This window comes from Megascapheus bottae, chromosome 3 (assembly GCF_031878675.1).
Source record: "Megascapheus bottae isolate mThoBot1 chromosome 3, mThoBot2.hap1, whole genome shotgun sequence".
In the NCBI taxonomy this organism is placed as follows: domain Eukaryota; kingdom Metazoa; phylum Chordata; class Mammalia; order Rodentia; family Geomyidae; genus Megascapheus; species Megascapheus bottae.
In genome coordinates this window covers 37,293,670-37,310,082 of record NC_143511.1, presented here as the reverse complement: position 1 = coordinate 37,310,082, position 16,413 = coordinate 37,293,670, and the positions used below count along the sequence as shown (strand labels likewise).

General features: G+C 41.5%; 2 protein-coding genes, 1 non-coding gene and 1 pseudogene across 7 annotated transcripts in view; 1 reads left to right on the top strand and 3 right to left on the bottom strand.

Moving 5' to 3' along the window:
• Iars1 (isoleucyl-tRNA synthetase 1) overlaps positions 1–3,800 on the bottom strand; it is a 62,736-nt gene extending 58,936 nt beyond the window's left edge. Inside the window, exons 1-2 of one of the 2 annotated variants that reach the window (XM_090329937.1) lie at positions 3,715–3,800; positions 1,453–1,524 (exon numbers count right to left, since the gene is read on the bottom strand). The gene's annotated coding sequence lies outside the window, so the exon portion shown is untranslated. The remainder of the gene's footprint in view (positions 1–1,452; positions 1,525–3,714) is intronic. The other variant, XM_090329938.1, reaches the window with a different exon arrangement.
• LOC150065368 (small nucleolar RNA SNORA84) lies at positions 1,051–1,183 on the bottom strand. The gene has a single exon (XR_016535099.1). It is a non-coding gene; the product is annotated as a small nucleolar RNA SNORA84 (small nucleolar RNA).
• A 135-nt stretch (positions 3,801–3,935) lies between the features above and the next one.
• Positions 3,936–6,051, top strand: LOC150065366 (STING ER exit protein pseudogene; annotated as a pseudogene). The gene is made up of 2 exons (XR_016534951.1): positions 3,936–4,088; positions 5,126–6,051. The product of XR_016534951.1 is annotated as an STING ER exit protein pseudogene (transcript).
• A 3,119-nt stretch (positions 6,052–9,170) lies between these two features.
• Nol8 (nucleolar protein 8) overlaps positions 9,171–16,413 on the bottom strand; it is a 32,869-nt gene continuing 25,626 nt past the window's right edge. For all 3 annotated transcript variants that reach the window (XM_090329936.1, XM_090329934.1, XM_090329935.1), the window contains exons 13-17: positions 15,754–16,022; positions 13,130–13,256; positions 12,026–12,096; positions 10,986–11,065; positions 9,171–10,308 (exon numbers count right to left, since the gene is read on the bottom strand). In XM_090329936.1, the coding sequence (XP_090186062.1) occupies positions 10,258–10,308; positions 10,986–11,065; positions 12,026–12,096; positions 13,130–13,256; positions 15,754–16,022 (598 nt within the window). In that variant the 3' untranslated portion in view covers positions 9,171–10,257. The remainder of the gene's footprint in view (positions 10,309–10,985; positions 11,066–12,025; positions 12,097–13,129; positions 13,257–15,753; positions 16,023–16,413) is intronic.

Below are 16,413 nucleotides of genomic sequence, written 5' to 3'. Positions count from 1 at the left end.
ACAGACGAATTGGAATTGCTATCACTAACTGCTAATTTCTGCTTCTGTAACTTTGCTTACACACTACCTGCACATGGTTTATGTCTTGAAAAACCCTACTGAATGGAAGGTCAGCACTCACTCTACTATATGGGGTGTAGGTGCTGCGTGGTTGAATGGAACTCCTAGCAACTTTTTTTTTTTTTATCTTGTTGGTCATGGGGCTTGAACTCCAGGCACAGGTGTTGTCCCTGAGCTCAAGGCTAGTGCTCTACCAATTAAGTCACAGCACTCTTTCCGGTTTTGGGGTGGTTAACTGGAGATAAAGATTACCATGGAATTTCGTGCTAGCTTTGAACCATAATTCTCAGATCTCAGTCTCCTGAGTAGCTAGGATTATAGGTGTGAGCCACCAGCATCCGGTACTCTTAGCTACTTTTCTGGAATATATCAACTTACTGTATTTATTATTTACTGTGTCCTATTGGTTTGGCAGCTGGCTAATCCAAGATCAATGGAAACAAATGGGGTTATACTAGAAGACTAATAGATCATAAAATAACATTTATTTCTGTCATTTCTAATCTGCTCTTATGATGACCCTTTTTACAGGGGCTTATTAGAGTTGCAAACTCAACAGAAACCAAGGAGTTAGAACCTGGATTTTTAACAAGATCCCTAAGGGATTAGCATGCAGATCAAAGATTGAGCTCCACCACTCTCACACTGTTCTGACAATTATATATCGAAAGAACTCGCCTTTCCCCTCTCAGCCCAATTTTCTTCTGTATCTAAAGATGGAATATGAAGTATTGACTCCCATTTTTAACAAGGCCAATGTCTATACTATAAAGATGATTGAAGATGTCCAGAAGTGTTGTCTTCCCATGGCTGCTATGAAACAATTTTTTTTCTCTGTCTTTCATCATCTCTTTCTTTGGCATATAGGGCTAAGTGGCCAGATCTAATGGGAGACTCCTAAACTATGACCCTGGGGTCTAGAAAAAAATCCCAGTTTCAGCACTACAATGCTACAATGTCAGACTGGATGACTATGTAACTGGAAAAAAATTATGTACCAATGACCGGGCTATGGCAGCTGCTGAGGACAAACAGCTGCCATGCATAAATCACAGGATTACTCTAGCCCACTGTATCCACTGGAAAGCTGTACCAGTACAACAGTCTCCAGCAACCACAGGGCGATGGGTGAGGGCAACATTGCCAGGTTATTCACAAGGATCCCATTCCCCCTCCCCCAACATCTCCCCCCCAGGAATATCAGGGATTGAACTCAGTGCCTCCATGTGCTCTGCCACTTCAGCCATTCCTTCAGTTTTTCTCCTTTCCTTTCACTACAATCTACTACTCCCCTCTCCCCAGTTCCACAATGATACCACACTACTTTGGCCTCAATGTCTTATCTAAAAATTACAAGCTTTTGCTAGGTATAGTATCAGATGCCTGACATACCTGCACTCAGACGTTTGAGGCAGGAAAGATCACAAGTTTGAGGCCAGTTTGGGCTATACAGGTAGACCTAACCTGAAAAACAAACAAAATCATCTTAGGAGCTCGCCTGCTTCATTGATTTCTCTCTGGTTATTTGCTGCTGGCGGTGTTTTCCCTTTAATGATATCATATTAACATCTATGCCATAGATATACCTATAAAAAGAATAAAATCTGTATACAAAGACATTCATATGTGAAAAGAGATGATACCAAGATGAAATTATGCTGGACACACCTACATAAAATTAGAGGTGAAAAATTATGAAATTATGCTTTACCAAAGACTTTCTAAAGGTTCAAAAGTAGCAGTGAGTAGCCAGGGGCTGGTGGCTCATGTGTAATCTACCTACTTAAGATGCTGAGACCCAAAGATCACTGTTCAAAGCCATCCCTGGTAGGAAAGTCTGTGAGACTCTTATCTCCAATAAACTATTCAGAAAAAGTTGGATGTGGAGCTGTGGCTCAAGTGGTAGGGTTATAGCCTTGAGCACAAAGGGGCTAAGGGACAGGGCACAGGCCCTGAGTATAGAATCCAGAACTGGCAGATTAAAAAAAAAAAAAAAAGAGAGAGGTGAGGGTCCTGATTTAATCCGCAATACCAAACAAACCCCAAGAAATTAATAAATCAGATAAATGTATTTTTGAAAGGGGAGGGGAGAAAGGGTAGTCTTTTACCAGAGCCATGTCCCCAGTCTGTTTTAGTTGTTTTTAGGTAAGATCTAGTGCTTTTGTTCAAGTCCAGACTTGGACCTCCCACCTCTGCCTCCCTAGTAGCTGGGAATACAAGTCTGCACCACCTGCCCAATCCCTCAATGCTCTAACAAGAACATGTGCCAAAGAATGGTATCTTCACAAGTGAGCTAATATCATCCTCAAGCCTCCAAGACCAATGAACTCTAAGTAGCTTACACAAATTTCTCCCCGTTTGCCTCAAATTCCTGAAATATGATCACAGTACACAATGACATGCATATTCTCATGGCAGTACACTTCTATTCTCAAATAAATATCTTTGGAGGGCTGGAAGTTTGGCCTAGTGCTTTGGGTGCTTGTCTAGCATGCATGAAGACCCAGGTTTGATTCCTCAGTACTACATACAGAGAAAAAGCCAGAAGTGGTGCTGTGGCTTAAAGCGTAGAGCTCTAGCCTTGAAAAAGCCCAAGGACAGTGTCCAGGCCCTGAGTTCAAGCCCCAGGACTGGCAAAATAAATAAATAAATATATATATTTGGAGAATCTTCCTCTTGTTTAGGCAGATACACAGGAATACTTCTGTAGGCAAATAACTGAAAATATTCCAGATGACTTAAGTAAACTCGGGTGCATCAATAAACTGGATACCATGCAACCAATAAAAATAACAAATTGATATATAACATATATAGGCTGTGGTGGTAAATCACTGGTATAGTGTTTAACTAGTCTGTGCAGGACTCTGGGTTCAATCTCCAGCACCGCCAAAAGCCAAACCAAACAACTTTCTACAGGCCCTGTTAGTGGGAATTTAATTGTAGAACCCCTAGAGATGCCAAAATCGAAAGATGCTTAAGTTCTTTGTACGTAACTGTAGTATTTGCATAAAACTTACAGATATCATCCATATTCTTTAGATTACCACCTTTAAAAAGAGAACTTCAGATTCTTGAGGCAGGAAAGCCACACATCCCACTATACCTCAAACACATCCAGTAGCAATAGAGACCCTTTATCTCCTGAACCAAAGATACTCATACTTTCAAATCCTGCAGTACTTTAGGGATGGTCCTGTGCCCTTCTTCAAGCCCCAAGGGCCTGAACTCCAGACAAGGAGCTCCACACTTCCCAGTTCCACCCACCGCCACATCCCACTTTAAAGCTGTCTTTCTCCCCTCGTGTTCCCAGCCAGGCATGCAGCAAGGACTCTGAAAGCCCAAGATAGGGATGCAACCATGGCATAGATGGGTAAATGCAAGGGAAGTGGAGCTTGAGTTTCTCCAGGGTGCTCAATCACGCCGAATTCTCACAAGTACGGAGCTCAAGATTCCCCACCCCCACCCCCACTCCCCGACCTTCTTCCCGTTCCTGAGGATGGCCGAGGAACTTTCACAACCCTCGCACTCCTACTTGTGAAGCACTGTCTTCACATCTCTTCTAATCTTCCGCTTTCGAAGGAGACACGGACGCTAACAATACAAGGAAAGTGAGTGTGAGGGACCCGGAACCCCTCAAGGGGCAAGGTTTACCTGGAGAAGTCCTCGGCCACCAAGCCTGGGAGAAGAGGCGCGTCCACGCTGCAGCGCGCCGACCCGAACTGATGCAAGGCCCTGACAGCCCGGCGTGCTGGCCCCACGGCGACCAATCATCTCGAGCGCTCTAGCACGCACCAACAATCTGGGTGGTAATTGGTTGCATGAAGTCTGGCCACGCCCACCGCCCGACCCGTGAACTGCTGTGCAGCCTTGAATCCCGGTTCTTGCGGTGTGCCGGGAAAAGAAAGGCGATCGGGGCGGGTGGAGCTGGACCTCTCTCTCGCAGAGACTCTGGGTTTCGATAATCTCCTTCTCTGGTCCTGGGCCTCTTCATCTTGTGTCAGCATTTACCTCACCGGCTATTTAAGGTCTGTATATTTCACTTGTAAATCACAACTAAAAATATAATTTTTTTTAACACATGTAAATCAAAACTAACAGTGACTTCCTTAATGACACCGTAAGGCCTATTGCGGATAATCCAGAGGCTGCTTTCCTAGTTACCACAGGCCAGAGTGAAAGAAGGACCTACCAATTAGCTAGACACTTAAAAAAAAAAAAGTACTTTGTTTCAAACACCACGCGCTGAAGGGGTATAACTTTTACAAAGCTGTAAGGTCAGCCGGACGCGGTGGCTCACGCATGTAACCCTAGCTACTCAGGAGGCTGAGATCTGAGGATCACAGTTCAAAGCCAGCCTGGGCACTCAAGTCCGCGAAATTCCAATTAACCACCAGAAAACAGGAAGTGGCAGCGCTCTAGCTCTAGGGGTAAGGCGGTAGCCTTGAGCTGAAGAGCCCAAGGACAACGCCCAGGCCCAGAGTTCAAGCCCTACAACCAACAGAAAAAAAAGAAAAAAAAAAAAAAGCTGTCAGGTCCCGAGTTTAAAACTTTGGTATAAAGTGAGTTGCTCACACCTGTAATCCTGCTGCTCTGGAAGCTGAGGACTGCTGTTCGATGTTAGGCCTGGCAGGAAAGTCCATGAGACTCTTTATCTAACATTAACCACCAAAAAGCCTGAAATAGAGCTATGGTTCAAGTAGCCGAGTGTTAGTCTTGAGAACTGAAAACTTGGGGACAGCATTTAGGCCCTGAGTTCAAACCCTAGGACTTGCACAAAACAAACCAAAAACCATACCACCTCAGTATGCCTGTGCTTTGGTGGCTTCACAGCCTGTAGTCCTAGCTTTCTCAGGAAGCTGGTTTGAAATCATCCCCAACAGAGTAATCCAATTCTCTTCAATTTACCACTAGAAGTGTGGCTCAAGTGGCAGAGTGATTGAGTATAAAAGCTAAGAGTCCCGAGTTCAAGCCCTAGTACCAGCACCCCTTCCCCCCAAACACCCCTCAAACAATGTAACAGCTGGATTTCAGTAGCTCATGCCTATAACTCTTATCTATTCAGGAGGCTGTGGTCTCGGCCTAGGATTGGATTTGAAGAGACCAAGGTGGAGCTGTGGCTCAAGCAGTAGAGCACTAAGCCTTGAGCAGAAAAAAGCTCAGAGTTCTTCAGAACTATGCCAAAAGTAGTGTCCCGATCGGTCGTCTGCTCTGACACCCGTGACAGAGAGGAATACGACGATGGCGAGAAGCCTCTCCATGTCTACTACTGTTTGTGCGGCCAGATGGTCCTGGTGCTAGATTGTCAGTTGGAGAAATTACCTATGAGGCCCCGGGACCGATCTCGTGTGATTGATGCTGCCAAACATGCCCACAAGTTTTGTAACACAGAGGATGAGGAGACTACATACCTGCGGAGACCTGAAGGCATTGAACGACAGTACAGGAAGAAGTGTGCAAAATGTGGACTTGCACTCTTTTACCAGTCCCAACCGAAGAATGCTCCTGTCACCTTCATTGTGGATGGAGCAGTAGTGAAATTTGGTCAGGGTTTTGGGAAAACGAATATATATGCTCAGAAACAAGAGCCTCCCAAGAAGGTGATGATGACTAAGAGGACTAAAGACATGGGCAAGTTCAGCTCTGTTACGGTGTCTACCATCGATGAAGAGGAAGAGGAGATTGAGGCTAGGGAAGTTGCTGACTCCTATGCACAAAATGCCAAAGTGATTGAAAAACAGTTGGAGCGCAAAGGTATGAGCAAGAGGCGGCTTCAAGAGCTGGCTGAACTGGAAGCCAAGAAAGCAAAAATGAAGGGGACCCTGATTGACAACCAGTTTAAGTGACCTGGATCTTCCTCAAGCTCAGACTGGGGGCAAGCAGTAAGATTATAAAGAAAAATAGCTTGGCTTCTATTTATGTTCCAGGAAAAGGATTTAATTTGCTTTCTGTTCACTCTTGAGGTCTTCAAGCCTGTTGGACTGGTATACATTTTTTGTGCTTTTTTTTTTTTTGGTCTATTTGATGTAAATTTCTCCAGCTGTGTAGTAGAAACTTTAATACATCAAAGATTGTTTTTTCTCGTTTCTAAGGTGGCTTGTTTTTATTTCTCAAAATGAATTCATATAAAAACATACAAGACTGAAGACTGAATAGCCTAAGTACCCAGTGGTTGGTAAAGTGAAAAATCTGCCATCATAACTTGAGAGGTATCTTTCTTTATGATTATAAATTGACATTGACATTAGGCAAGCATGTTCTTCATTTTATTCTTTTATATTGAAATTATTAAAATAATGTATTTTTTCATTCTCTTTATTAATTCATATTATGTTAACAGAAAATAGTGTATTTAAGGGGCATATTGGAATTTTGAATATTAGCCTATGTCTTGTCTGTCCTGGAGCTTGAATTCAGGGCTGTGGCCTGTCCTTGAGCTTTTTTTGCTCAAGGCTAGTATTCTAACACTTTGAACTACAGCTCTACTTCTGGTTTTCTGGTGGCTAATTGGAGATAAGAGTCTCACAGGGGCTGGGAGTTTGGCCTAGTGGTAGAGTGCTTGCCTAGCATGCATGAAGACCCGGGTTCGATTCCTCGGTACCACATACGTAGCAAAAAGCCAGAAGTGGTGCTGTGGCTCAAGTGGTAGAGCCCTAGCCTTGAGAAAAAATCCAGGGACAGTGCTCAGGCCCTGAGCCCAAGCGCAGGGCTGGCAAAAAAAAAAAAAAAAAGTCTCACAGACCTTTCTTTGCCTAGGCTGCCTTTGAACCGTGATTCTCAGACCTCAGCCTCATAGTAGCTAGAATCTTTTACTTAAGTGTGAGCTACCAGTGCCTGGCTATTCTATTGTTATTTTCAAGTTATCAATTCTGACAAAAATATTAAAATATGACATTCCCACTGTAAACATTGGTAACATTTTAATGTATAATTTTATTGAAGAAAAGTTTGAAAGGGTTTTTATTTTTTGGCTGCCCCTGGGGCTTGAACTCGGCCTGGGCACTGTCCCTAAACTCCTTTGGCTCAAGGCTAGCGCTCTTCCACTCGTTGAGCTACAGCACCACTTCCAGCTTTTTCTGTGATTAATTGGAGATAGAGACTCATTGATTTTCCTTCTTTGACTGGCTTTAAATAGAGATCCTCTGATCTCAGCCTCCTAAGTTTCTAGAACACAGGCATGCGCTGCTGGTGCCCAGCTGAAAAGCTTTTTTTTTTTGACTAGTCTGGGGCTTGGCCTCAGGGCCTGGGCACTGTCCTGAGCTCAAGGCTAGCACTTGAACCACAGCCCCCCCACTTCTGGCTTTTCTGTTTCTGGGGTACTGAGAAATCAAACATAGTGCTTTATTAAATTTTTTTATTTTGTGGGTCATGGGGCTTAAACTCAGCCTGGGCGCTCTCCCTGAGCTCTATAGCCTGGAACAAAGCCCCACTTCCCATTTTCTAGAGGTTAATTGGAGATAAGACTCTCAGGACCTTTTGTGCCCAGGCTGGCTCTGAACCTTGATCCTCAGATCTCAGCCTCCTGAGTAAGCTGGGATTATAGGCTTGAGCCACTGTACCCAGCAAACCCAGTGCTTTATGCATGTTAAGCAAGAACTCTACTACTAATCCACATTCCCAGCCTGAAGAGTTTTTAAAAGACTAACTTGGTCTTATAATTTTCTTTTTTTTGCATTTCTCAAGTTGCCATATTGTGCTGTTTTCCGTGTGTGTGTGTGCCTGCACACACATGTGCGCACGCCCTAGTCCTAGGAGCAGGGCTTGGCTTCAGCTCCTTTTGCCCAAGGCTAGCTAACATTGTACTACTTGAGCTACAGTGTTACTTCCAGCTTTTTCTGAGTAGTTTATTAGAGATGAGAGTCTCATGGGCTTTCATGCCCTGTCTGGCTTTGAACCATGAAACTCAGATCCAGAATATAGGCTTAGTCCCCAGCACCCGGCTTTGTTCAGTTTTTTTTTTTGTTTTTTTTTTTTTAGCACCTGTTCAAAGCATAGACTTGAGCAAGACAGAGTCCTTAGATGTGTCCAGTCGAAAAAAGCACAGAAGAATAACCCTAAAGACCTGACCAGACAGAAGATTTGTCAGCAAAATAAATGTTACGTGAATGGCTTGTTATGAAGCAACAGGTAAAAAGATATAAGCAGAGCTGAGTAGTGGCTCATGCCTGTCATCCTAGATCCTCAGGAGGCTGAGATCTGAGGATCAAGGTTCAAAGCCAGCCCTGGCACAAAAGGACCTGGGACTCTTATCTCTAATTAACCTCTAGAAAACAGGAAGTGGAACTTGGCCAAAGGGTAGGGCGTTAGCATTGAGCTGAAGATCCACCAGTTCCAGACTTAAAGATGACTTTTTTTTTTTTTTTTGCCAGTCCTGGGCTTGAGCTCAGGGCCTGAGCACTGTCCTTGGACTTTCTCAAGGCTAGAGCTCTACCACTTGAGCCTCAGCACCACTTCCGGCTTTTTTTCTATGTATGTGGCACTGAGGAATCGAACCCGAGTCTTCATGCATGCTAGGCAAGCACTTTAACCACTTGGCCAAACTCCCAGCCCAAAGATGACTTTTTTAAAACTGTACTTTGTCTTTTTTTTTTTTTTTGGTACTTGGTATTGAGCCCAGGATGTTTCACTTGCTAGGCAAGTGCTTTGCTACTGAGCTACATTCTAGCACTAAAGTTAATTTTTTTTGTCAGTCATGGTGCTTGAACTCTGGGCCTAGGTGTTGTCCCTGAGCTCTCAGCTCAAGGCTACTGCCCTACCCCTGGGGCCACAGCACCACTTCTAGTGGTTAATTGGAGATAAGAGTCTCTAGTTCTTTAGTGCCTGGGCTGGCTTTGAACCTTGATCCTCAGATCTCAGCATCCAGAGTAGCCAGGATTACAGGCATGAGCTACCACTGGCTTAAAGTAATTTTTTTTTTTTTGCCAGTCCTGGGCTTGAGCTCAGGGACTGAGCAATGTCCTTGGACTTTCTCAAGGCTAGAGCTCTACCACTTGAGCCTCAGCACCACTTCCAGCTTTTTTTCTATGTATGTGGTACCGAGGAATCGAACCCAGGTCTTCATGCATGCTAGGCAAACACTTTAACCACTAGGCCAAACTCCCGACCCCCCCCTCCTTTTTTTTTGCTAGTTCTGGACTTGAGCTTAGGGCCTGGGTAAGCACTGTCCTTCGACTTTCTCAAGGGTAGATCTCTACCATTTGAGCTTCAGCACCACTTCTGGCTTTTTTCTATGTATGTGGTACTAAGGAATCAAACCTGGGTCTTTGTGCATGCTAGGCAAGCACCAGGCTAATCTCCCAGCCCCTTAATTCATCCTTTTAATGCAAACAACAAAATGGAAGTGAGAAGTATTTATAGTATAATTAGATATACCTATAATTCACACAAAGACTAACTTGGAAAATATAAATCCACTAAACCATTTATTTAAAATAGGCTCATGTAAATCTTGTATCAAAAGATGTCCCTTAAGAGGGAGCTGGTAGCTCAAACCTGTAATCCTAGCTACTCAAGAGTCTGGGGTCTGAGGACTACAGTTCAAAGCCAGATGGGACAGGAAAGTCCTGAGACTTATCTCCAATTAACCTCCAGAAAACCAGAAGTGTTGCTGTGGCTTAAACTGAGCCTTGAGCAAAAGAGTTCAGGGACATTGCTCAGGCCCAAGTTCAAGCTCCACAATAGACAAAAAAAAAAGCCCACTCATTATTGAGGATGGAAGGTAACAAGAAGCACTGAGAAGTATCTTGTACTTCATCCTGCAAAAGTTCAACTTTTTTTTTTATTGTTAAAATTACTTTAGCTATGCCTATAATGTACATATGAAATATATATTATAGATAAGAGATAACATATATTCATGTTCACAGAAATATTTTGAGAACCCAGTTTAAAATGAGATAAAGGAATGGCTTTTTTGCTAGGTTGTACAGGCTGGTCCAAAACTTCCACTTATCTTCCCATTTTAACATCCTTAATGCTTAAGCTATAGTTGTGCACTACTATACTAGCCCAGCTCCATTTCTTAGTAGCTTTCTAGGAAGAAATAAGAGCGATTCCACAGAAAATAGACTATAACCAGAATGATATTTCACCACCTAGACTTTAAATGTTTTTGTCTGAAATTTCTTGTCAGTTAAAACGCTTTTCTGGGTCAATTTTCTTCTTTATATTCAATGTTAAAACCAAGGCCGACCTCTTTTATTTTGGCTTCACTTTCCTTTTGGCTTCTTTATGTTTCTTCCGACAATCCTAGAAAAACCATAAAATCAAAAACCTGTTAATAACAAATACTAATAGTTTCACAATGTGTTCCACAATTACAAAGTAAAATTGTGATCATGGTTACTATCAGTGTTGTGGAACCCATTTTGGAAATGCTCACTGGAGTAACAGGGACTACTCAAAACTTTTGGCTGTACATGTTTAAAAAACCATAATTCAGTCCTAGAAAAACCTCCTGATTTCTGTTAGTCCTGCTACATTCTGGGAACAGTCTTCTGTGCCTTCACCTACAACAGTCATAGGTTCAATTAAATAATACCTTACTTCCTTCCAGCATTAGAACCCTGAATTTTAAAATCAGGTTCTCAATTGTTAGCTTTTCTAAACCTTCATATCTTATTCCTGCTATTCTTTTTTCTTTTTTTTGCCAGTCCCGGGCCTTGAGCTCAGAGTCTAAGCACTGACCTTGGGCTTTCTCAAGGCTGGAACTCTACCACTTAAGCCACAGTACCACATCTGGCTTTTTTCTATTATGTGGTAACAAGAAACTGAACCTGGGTCTTCATGCATGCTAGGCAAGCACTCTACCACTAGGCCAAACTCCTGGCCCCTGTTCCTGCTATTATTAAACCAGGGAAATTTTAACACAAAGATAGCATCTTGTTTACTGGCAGAAACAATCATGAGGTGAAACAATTACTCACCATTAGCAGGCTATTCGTTCGGGCCTCCCAAGCATTCTTGCTCATATTATTTCCTACTCCGCTCCAGAATAAGTCAGTACCTGTAAGAGAAAAATAAGTAACATGAGCTAGCATGTTATTATTAAAATAGAAAGCATTGTTGTGCTGGCATTAACAAGGACTTAAATTCTAGTTAAAACAATTTCCACAAATTTCTGCAAAACTTTTTTTGTTGCTGTTGGTCATAAGGCTTGGACTCAGGGTCTAGACACCGTCCCTGAGTTTTTTTGCTCAAGAAGTGCTCTACCACTTTGAGCCACAGTGCTACTTCCAGTTTTATGGTTGTTAGTAGGAAATAATGAATCTTATAGACTTTCCTGCCCAAGCTGGATTCAGGTGATCCTTAGATCTCAGCCTCCTGAGTAGTTAGGATTACAAAACTTTCAACAATGTTTTCTCAAAATGAAAAATTTGCTAGAACTTTTCTGTTTATAGATCATTTACAATTATATATGACTTTTGGTTTGTTCTAGGCTTTAAGAAGCAAGGAATTCACACCATCATCATCCTCAGACTTTTTCTTTTGTGCCAGATCTGGGCCTTGAACTTAGGGCCTGGGTGCAGTCCTTGGGCTTTCTCAAGGCTAGAGCTTTACCACTTGAGTCACAGCACCATTTCTGCCTTTTTTTCTATGTATGTGGTACCAAGAAATCGAACCCAGGTCTTTGTGCATGTTAGGCAAGCACTCTACCACTAGGCTAAACACCTGGCCCCCATATGAACTTTTAGAGTATTGAAAAACTTAAGAGGTTTTATATGTTAGCATCTAAGCAAGTCTTTATTACCAAAAGAGGCCCTTGCTAAAGATAATAATGAGCAGAGAATTTGGTAACCAACGAGCTCTTGATTCCCTAGGCACTTTACAAGTCAATATACTAGTATAAAAGTAATGTAGGAAGCTAAACCATACATTAGAAAGGGCCAAAATTTCTAGCTGTTGCCGGACCAGTGAGGAATGATATCAGCTTTGCTATTGCCATTTAATGGGAAAATGTACTTACCATGAAGTCTTTTATCATTCTTAGAGAAAAAGAAAAATCTAGTAGTTTCATTTTCAGGTAATATTTCTTCTCTGAAAAGGAAGAGAAACTAGTTAATTTACCTTATTTGTGCATTTGTATGTGTGCGCGCACACACACACACACACACACAGACACACAATTTTCTTTTTTTTTTTTCCAGTCCTGGGCTTGAGCTCAGGGCCTGACCACTGTCCTTGTACTTTTTCAAGACTAGAGCTCTACTACTTGAGCCTCAGCACCACTTCTGGCTTTTTTCTATGTATGTGGTACTGAGGAATTGAACCTGGGTCTTCGTGCATGCTAGACAAACATTCTACCACTAGGCCAAAATCCTGGCCCACACACAGAATTTTTAAGACAAGGTACATACCCATAAGGGCCTGGAACTCACTACATAGCACAACCTGGCTTTGAACTTGTGATCCTCCTGCTTCAGACTTCTGAGTGCTGGAAGTACCAGTATGTACCACCATGCTCATTTTAATTTGAATACAGAAGATAGAATATATTGAAATGATAAAATATGCCTGAAAAACAGCTGTTGTATTCGGTTCACGTTGCTCTGACTCATCTCTTAATTCAACATTCATTTTTTTCCTATGTGAAGCCCTGACAACAAGGACTTAAGTATAAACCCTATCTTCCCCACTCTGGTACTCACACAATGCTAGTCTTTTTGGCAGAATGGGAGGTATCCAGCCTACTGTAGCATCCAAACCCACTTTCTCAAGCACATCTGAGCCCCCATACAATTCTAATCTCTTGAGAAAAAAATAATCACTCTACATTATAAAAAGGTCAGAGACAGGCAGAGTAGATGGCTCTGTGCCAGAAGGCAAGGAGCTGGAATTCTATTTAAGTAAGATCAAAACCTGGAAAGGCAAATAAAGTCATCTACCATCCTTAGCTCATGTAGTAAAGGTGTTTATTGTTCTTAAAAACAAAAAGCAAAACAAAAAAGACCAGAGCTCTCTAGAAAAGCTCTCCAGTGAAGAGAATCCTAGCTGCCTTCAAAATACTTCTAAAGGCAGATCTTATACAGATTTTATAATTATCAAATATACTGTTACACAAATTTCTTACCCAGGATTGGGCTTTCCATGATCTACTTCTTCAGCAGTATCCTCCTCTTCTGAACTGCTATCTTGGAAACGAGGATCTGCCTGCCAGACAGTCTTCCCAGGTTTCAGTGCTTCAATTTTATAGCTCTCTATAGACAATAAAAGTGATGGAATTATAAGGAGTAACCAAGTATTTCTGAACATAAAAGTGATTACACTATATACACATTTGAATTTCAAATATATAGAATTCTAATATAACCTGCTGAAAATAGGTAGTGTCATTTTATCCCTAGTGCTGGAGAAAACCCTTGCAGTGAGGCAAGTGTCTACCACTGAGCTTCAGCCTTAGTTCCTAAACACCATTATCTTTCTCAATTTTCAAATACTAAAAGAAACCACAATCTAAATTTTAGTATTGCTACATTGACTAGGTAAGGAATATAACAATAAGAAAAACACAAAACTTAAAAAAAATTTTTTTTTAAATGGGTCATGAGGCTTGAACTTGGCCTGGGCACTGTCCCTGAGCTCTTTAGCTCTAGGCTACTGCCCTACCATTGAGCCAAGCCCCACTTCCTGTTTTCTAGAGGTTAATTGGAGATGAGTCTCAGGTTCTTTTGTGCCTAGGCTGGCTTTGAACCTTGATCATTAGATCTCAGCCTCCTGAGGAGCTAGGATTACAGGTGTGAGCCACCGTGCCCTGCTACTCTACCCTTTGAATCACTGTTTTACTTTCAGCTTTTTGGTGGTTAACTAGAGATATGTTTCATGGACTTTCCTGCAATGTCTGGCTTCAAACTAGATTTCAGCTTCCTGAGTAACTATAATTATAGCTGTGAGCCACTGGTTCCTGGCACAATAGTTTTCAAAGAGAAGATAGAGAGCCAGGAATTTGGCCTAGTGGTAGAGTGATTCCCTAGCATGCACCAAGATGTGGGTTCAATTCCTTGGTACCACATACATAGAAAAAGCTAGAAGTATTGCTGTGGCTCAAGTGGTAGAGCTCTAGCTTTGACCCAAGGACAGTGCTCAGGTCCTGAGTTCAAGCCCTGGAGGGGGTGGAGGGAAAGAGAAGATAGACTAACAAATATAACACATTGCAGAAAAACTAGATTTCTTTCTGCTTGTTTATAAAGGAGGAAAGGAATGTATGTTTTCAAGTCCCCAAATCTCATTCTAGACTGCTGAACAAACTACTGTAATAAGATTTGGGCAACTCTTTATAAGTCTCCAGAAGTTTTCAACTACTTATTTCCCAGGTTGAACAAAAAAAATTGATAGTATTTTAATTAACTGTTCAAGAGACTTCAGTGCTAGAATGAATCTTTCCTACAAGAATATTATGTAGGGGCCGGGAGTTTGGCCTAGTGGTTAAAGTGCTTGCCTAGCATGCATGAAGACCCGAGTTCGATTCCTCGGTACCACATACATAGAAAAGCCGGAAGTGGTGCTGAGGCTCAAGTGGTAGAGCTCTAGCCTTGAGAAAGTCCAAGGACAGTGCTCAGGCCCTGAGCTCAAGCCCAGGACTGGCAAAAAAAAAAAAAAAAAAAAAAAGAATATTATGTAATCAGAGCACATAATACATTGTATCTTATTTAGAATGAAATTAAAAACCAGTACACTATTAAAGTTCCTTTTTGAGTAACAAAGTATGGCTTTTGACATGTATGCTACACACACTGACGTTATTTTATGTGCCAATATTTTTTTTTGTTGTTGGTCATGGGGCTTGAGCTCTGGACCTGGACTCTGTCCCTGAGCTCTTCAGCTCTAGGCTACTGCCCTACCACTTGAGCCACAGCCCCACTTCTCATTTTTTAATGATTAATTGGAGATAAGCGTTTCTCTGTCTTCAGTTCCTGGGGTGGTTTTACCTGGATCCTCAGATCTCAGCCTCCTGAGTAGCTAGGATTACAAGTATGAGCTACCACACCGGGCTTATTTGCCAATCTTTTAAACAGAATCACAAATTATAGTTAGTGTGCATTTATCTTTCTGGATTGTCAATACTGCTTTTTATAGAGAACTCTCAAAAACTGAACATGTATTTAAAAACTGGGTAAAGATAGGATACTGAAGAACAGACAGGCATGGTGATATACTCCTATAATCCTACTACTTAGGGCACTGAGATAAGAAGACTGTTGAGTTTGATGTGAGCCTGGATATATAGTGAGACCCTGTGTTATAAAGGAAGGAATATTTGTTTCCCTCTGTGACCACTTGTAGTTGAAATTGGATGAAAAATAGTAGCTACTGATGGTAACAAAACACACTCAAATAAAACCAATAGGCTATTTCTTCCTTTTTCTTATCATAAACAGCAATAGTTTTGCATTTCATAGGATCTCCAATAGCATTTAAGGAAGAAAGCTTTTTGTTACATCTTCCAATTTTTATGTAACAGAAGAAAGAATACAATCTTATTCTGTGTTTTCCCTACATGTTGTAACCAGCTCCCCAGGTTTCTTCCTGACATGTAAATGTGGTTAATTTCATATATCACATTTATGGTCATGTAACATTGAATCTCATATTGTTTATCTAAATCAAGGAAATAGACCTTTATCCAGACAATAGTAAATCTAGTACAGTGAGTGGACAATTTGCTTAAAATAAAAATGTGATAAAAAAAAAAACTACCTTCATTTTCATCTTTAGTGTCTGAATCAAAAAAGGAGAATGTGAATCCGCTGGGCTTTATGTCCCCACTTGTTTCAGTTGCAGAATTATGGCTTTCTTCCACTTCTCCAGCAGAGTCCTCTTTCTGTGGTATGTCTTCTTCCTTTTCATTGGTGTCTTTTGCCGTCTGGAATATTTCTTTCAAGTCTGTAGCTATGTCGTAATATATTTCTTTAGACACTTCAGGCAGCTTCTCAGCCTCTTCTCGTTTTTTCTTTCGTTTTGCTTTACTGCAATGACATATAACAACATGCACATCAAAAAGGCACGTTTTGAAAAATTCCCAAACATCAGTAAATGTCAAATCCTTTGATAACTTTAGTTCCATCCTCTTAGTAATTAAGATTTATAGTGAACTTTGGCCAACAAACTTTTTCATATAAAACTATTTCAAACAAATGCAAATGTAACTTGGTTCATGTTCTATCTCTCTTTCTTTCCTCCCTTTCCCCCCTCACCCCTCATCTTTTTTGTTCAGTATTGGGGCTTGAACACAGGCTTGGCATTGTCTCTTAGCTTTTTTGCTTAAGTATTATTGTGGTCTATCACTTGGGTTTTGAGTGGCCAGTTGGAAATAACAGTCTCATAAACTCCTGCCAGGGCTCACTTCCAAACATGATT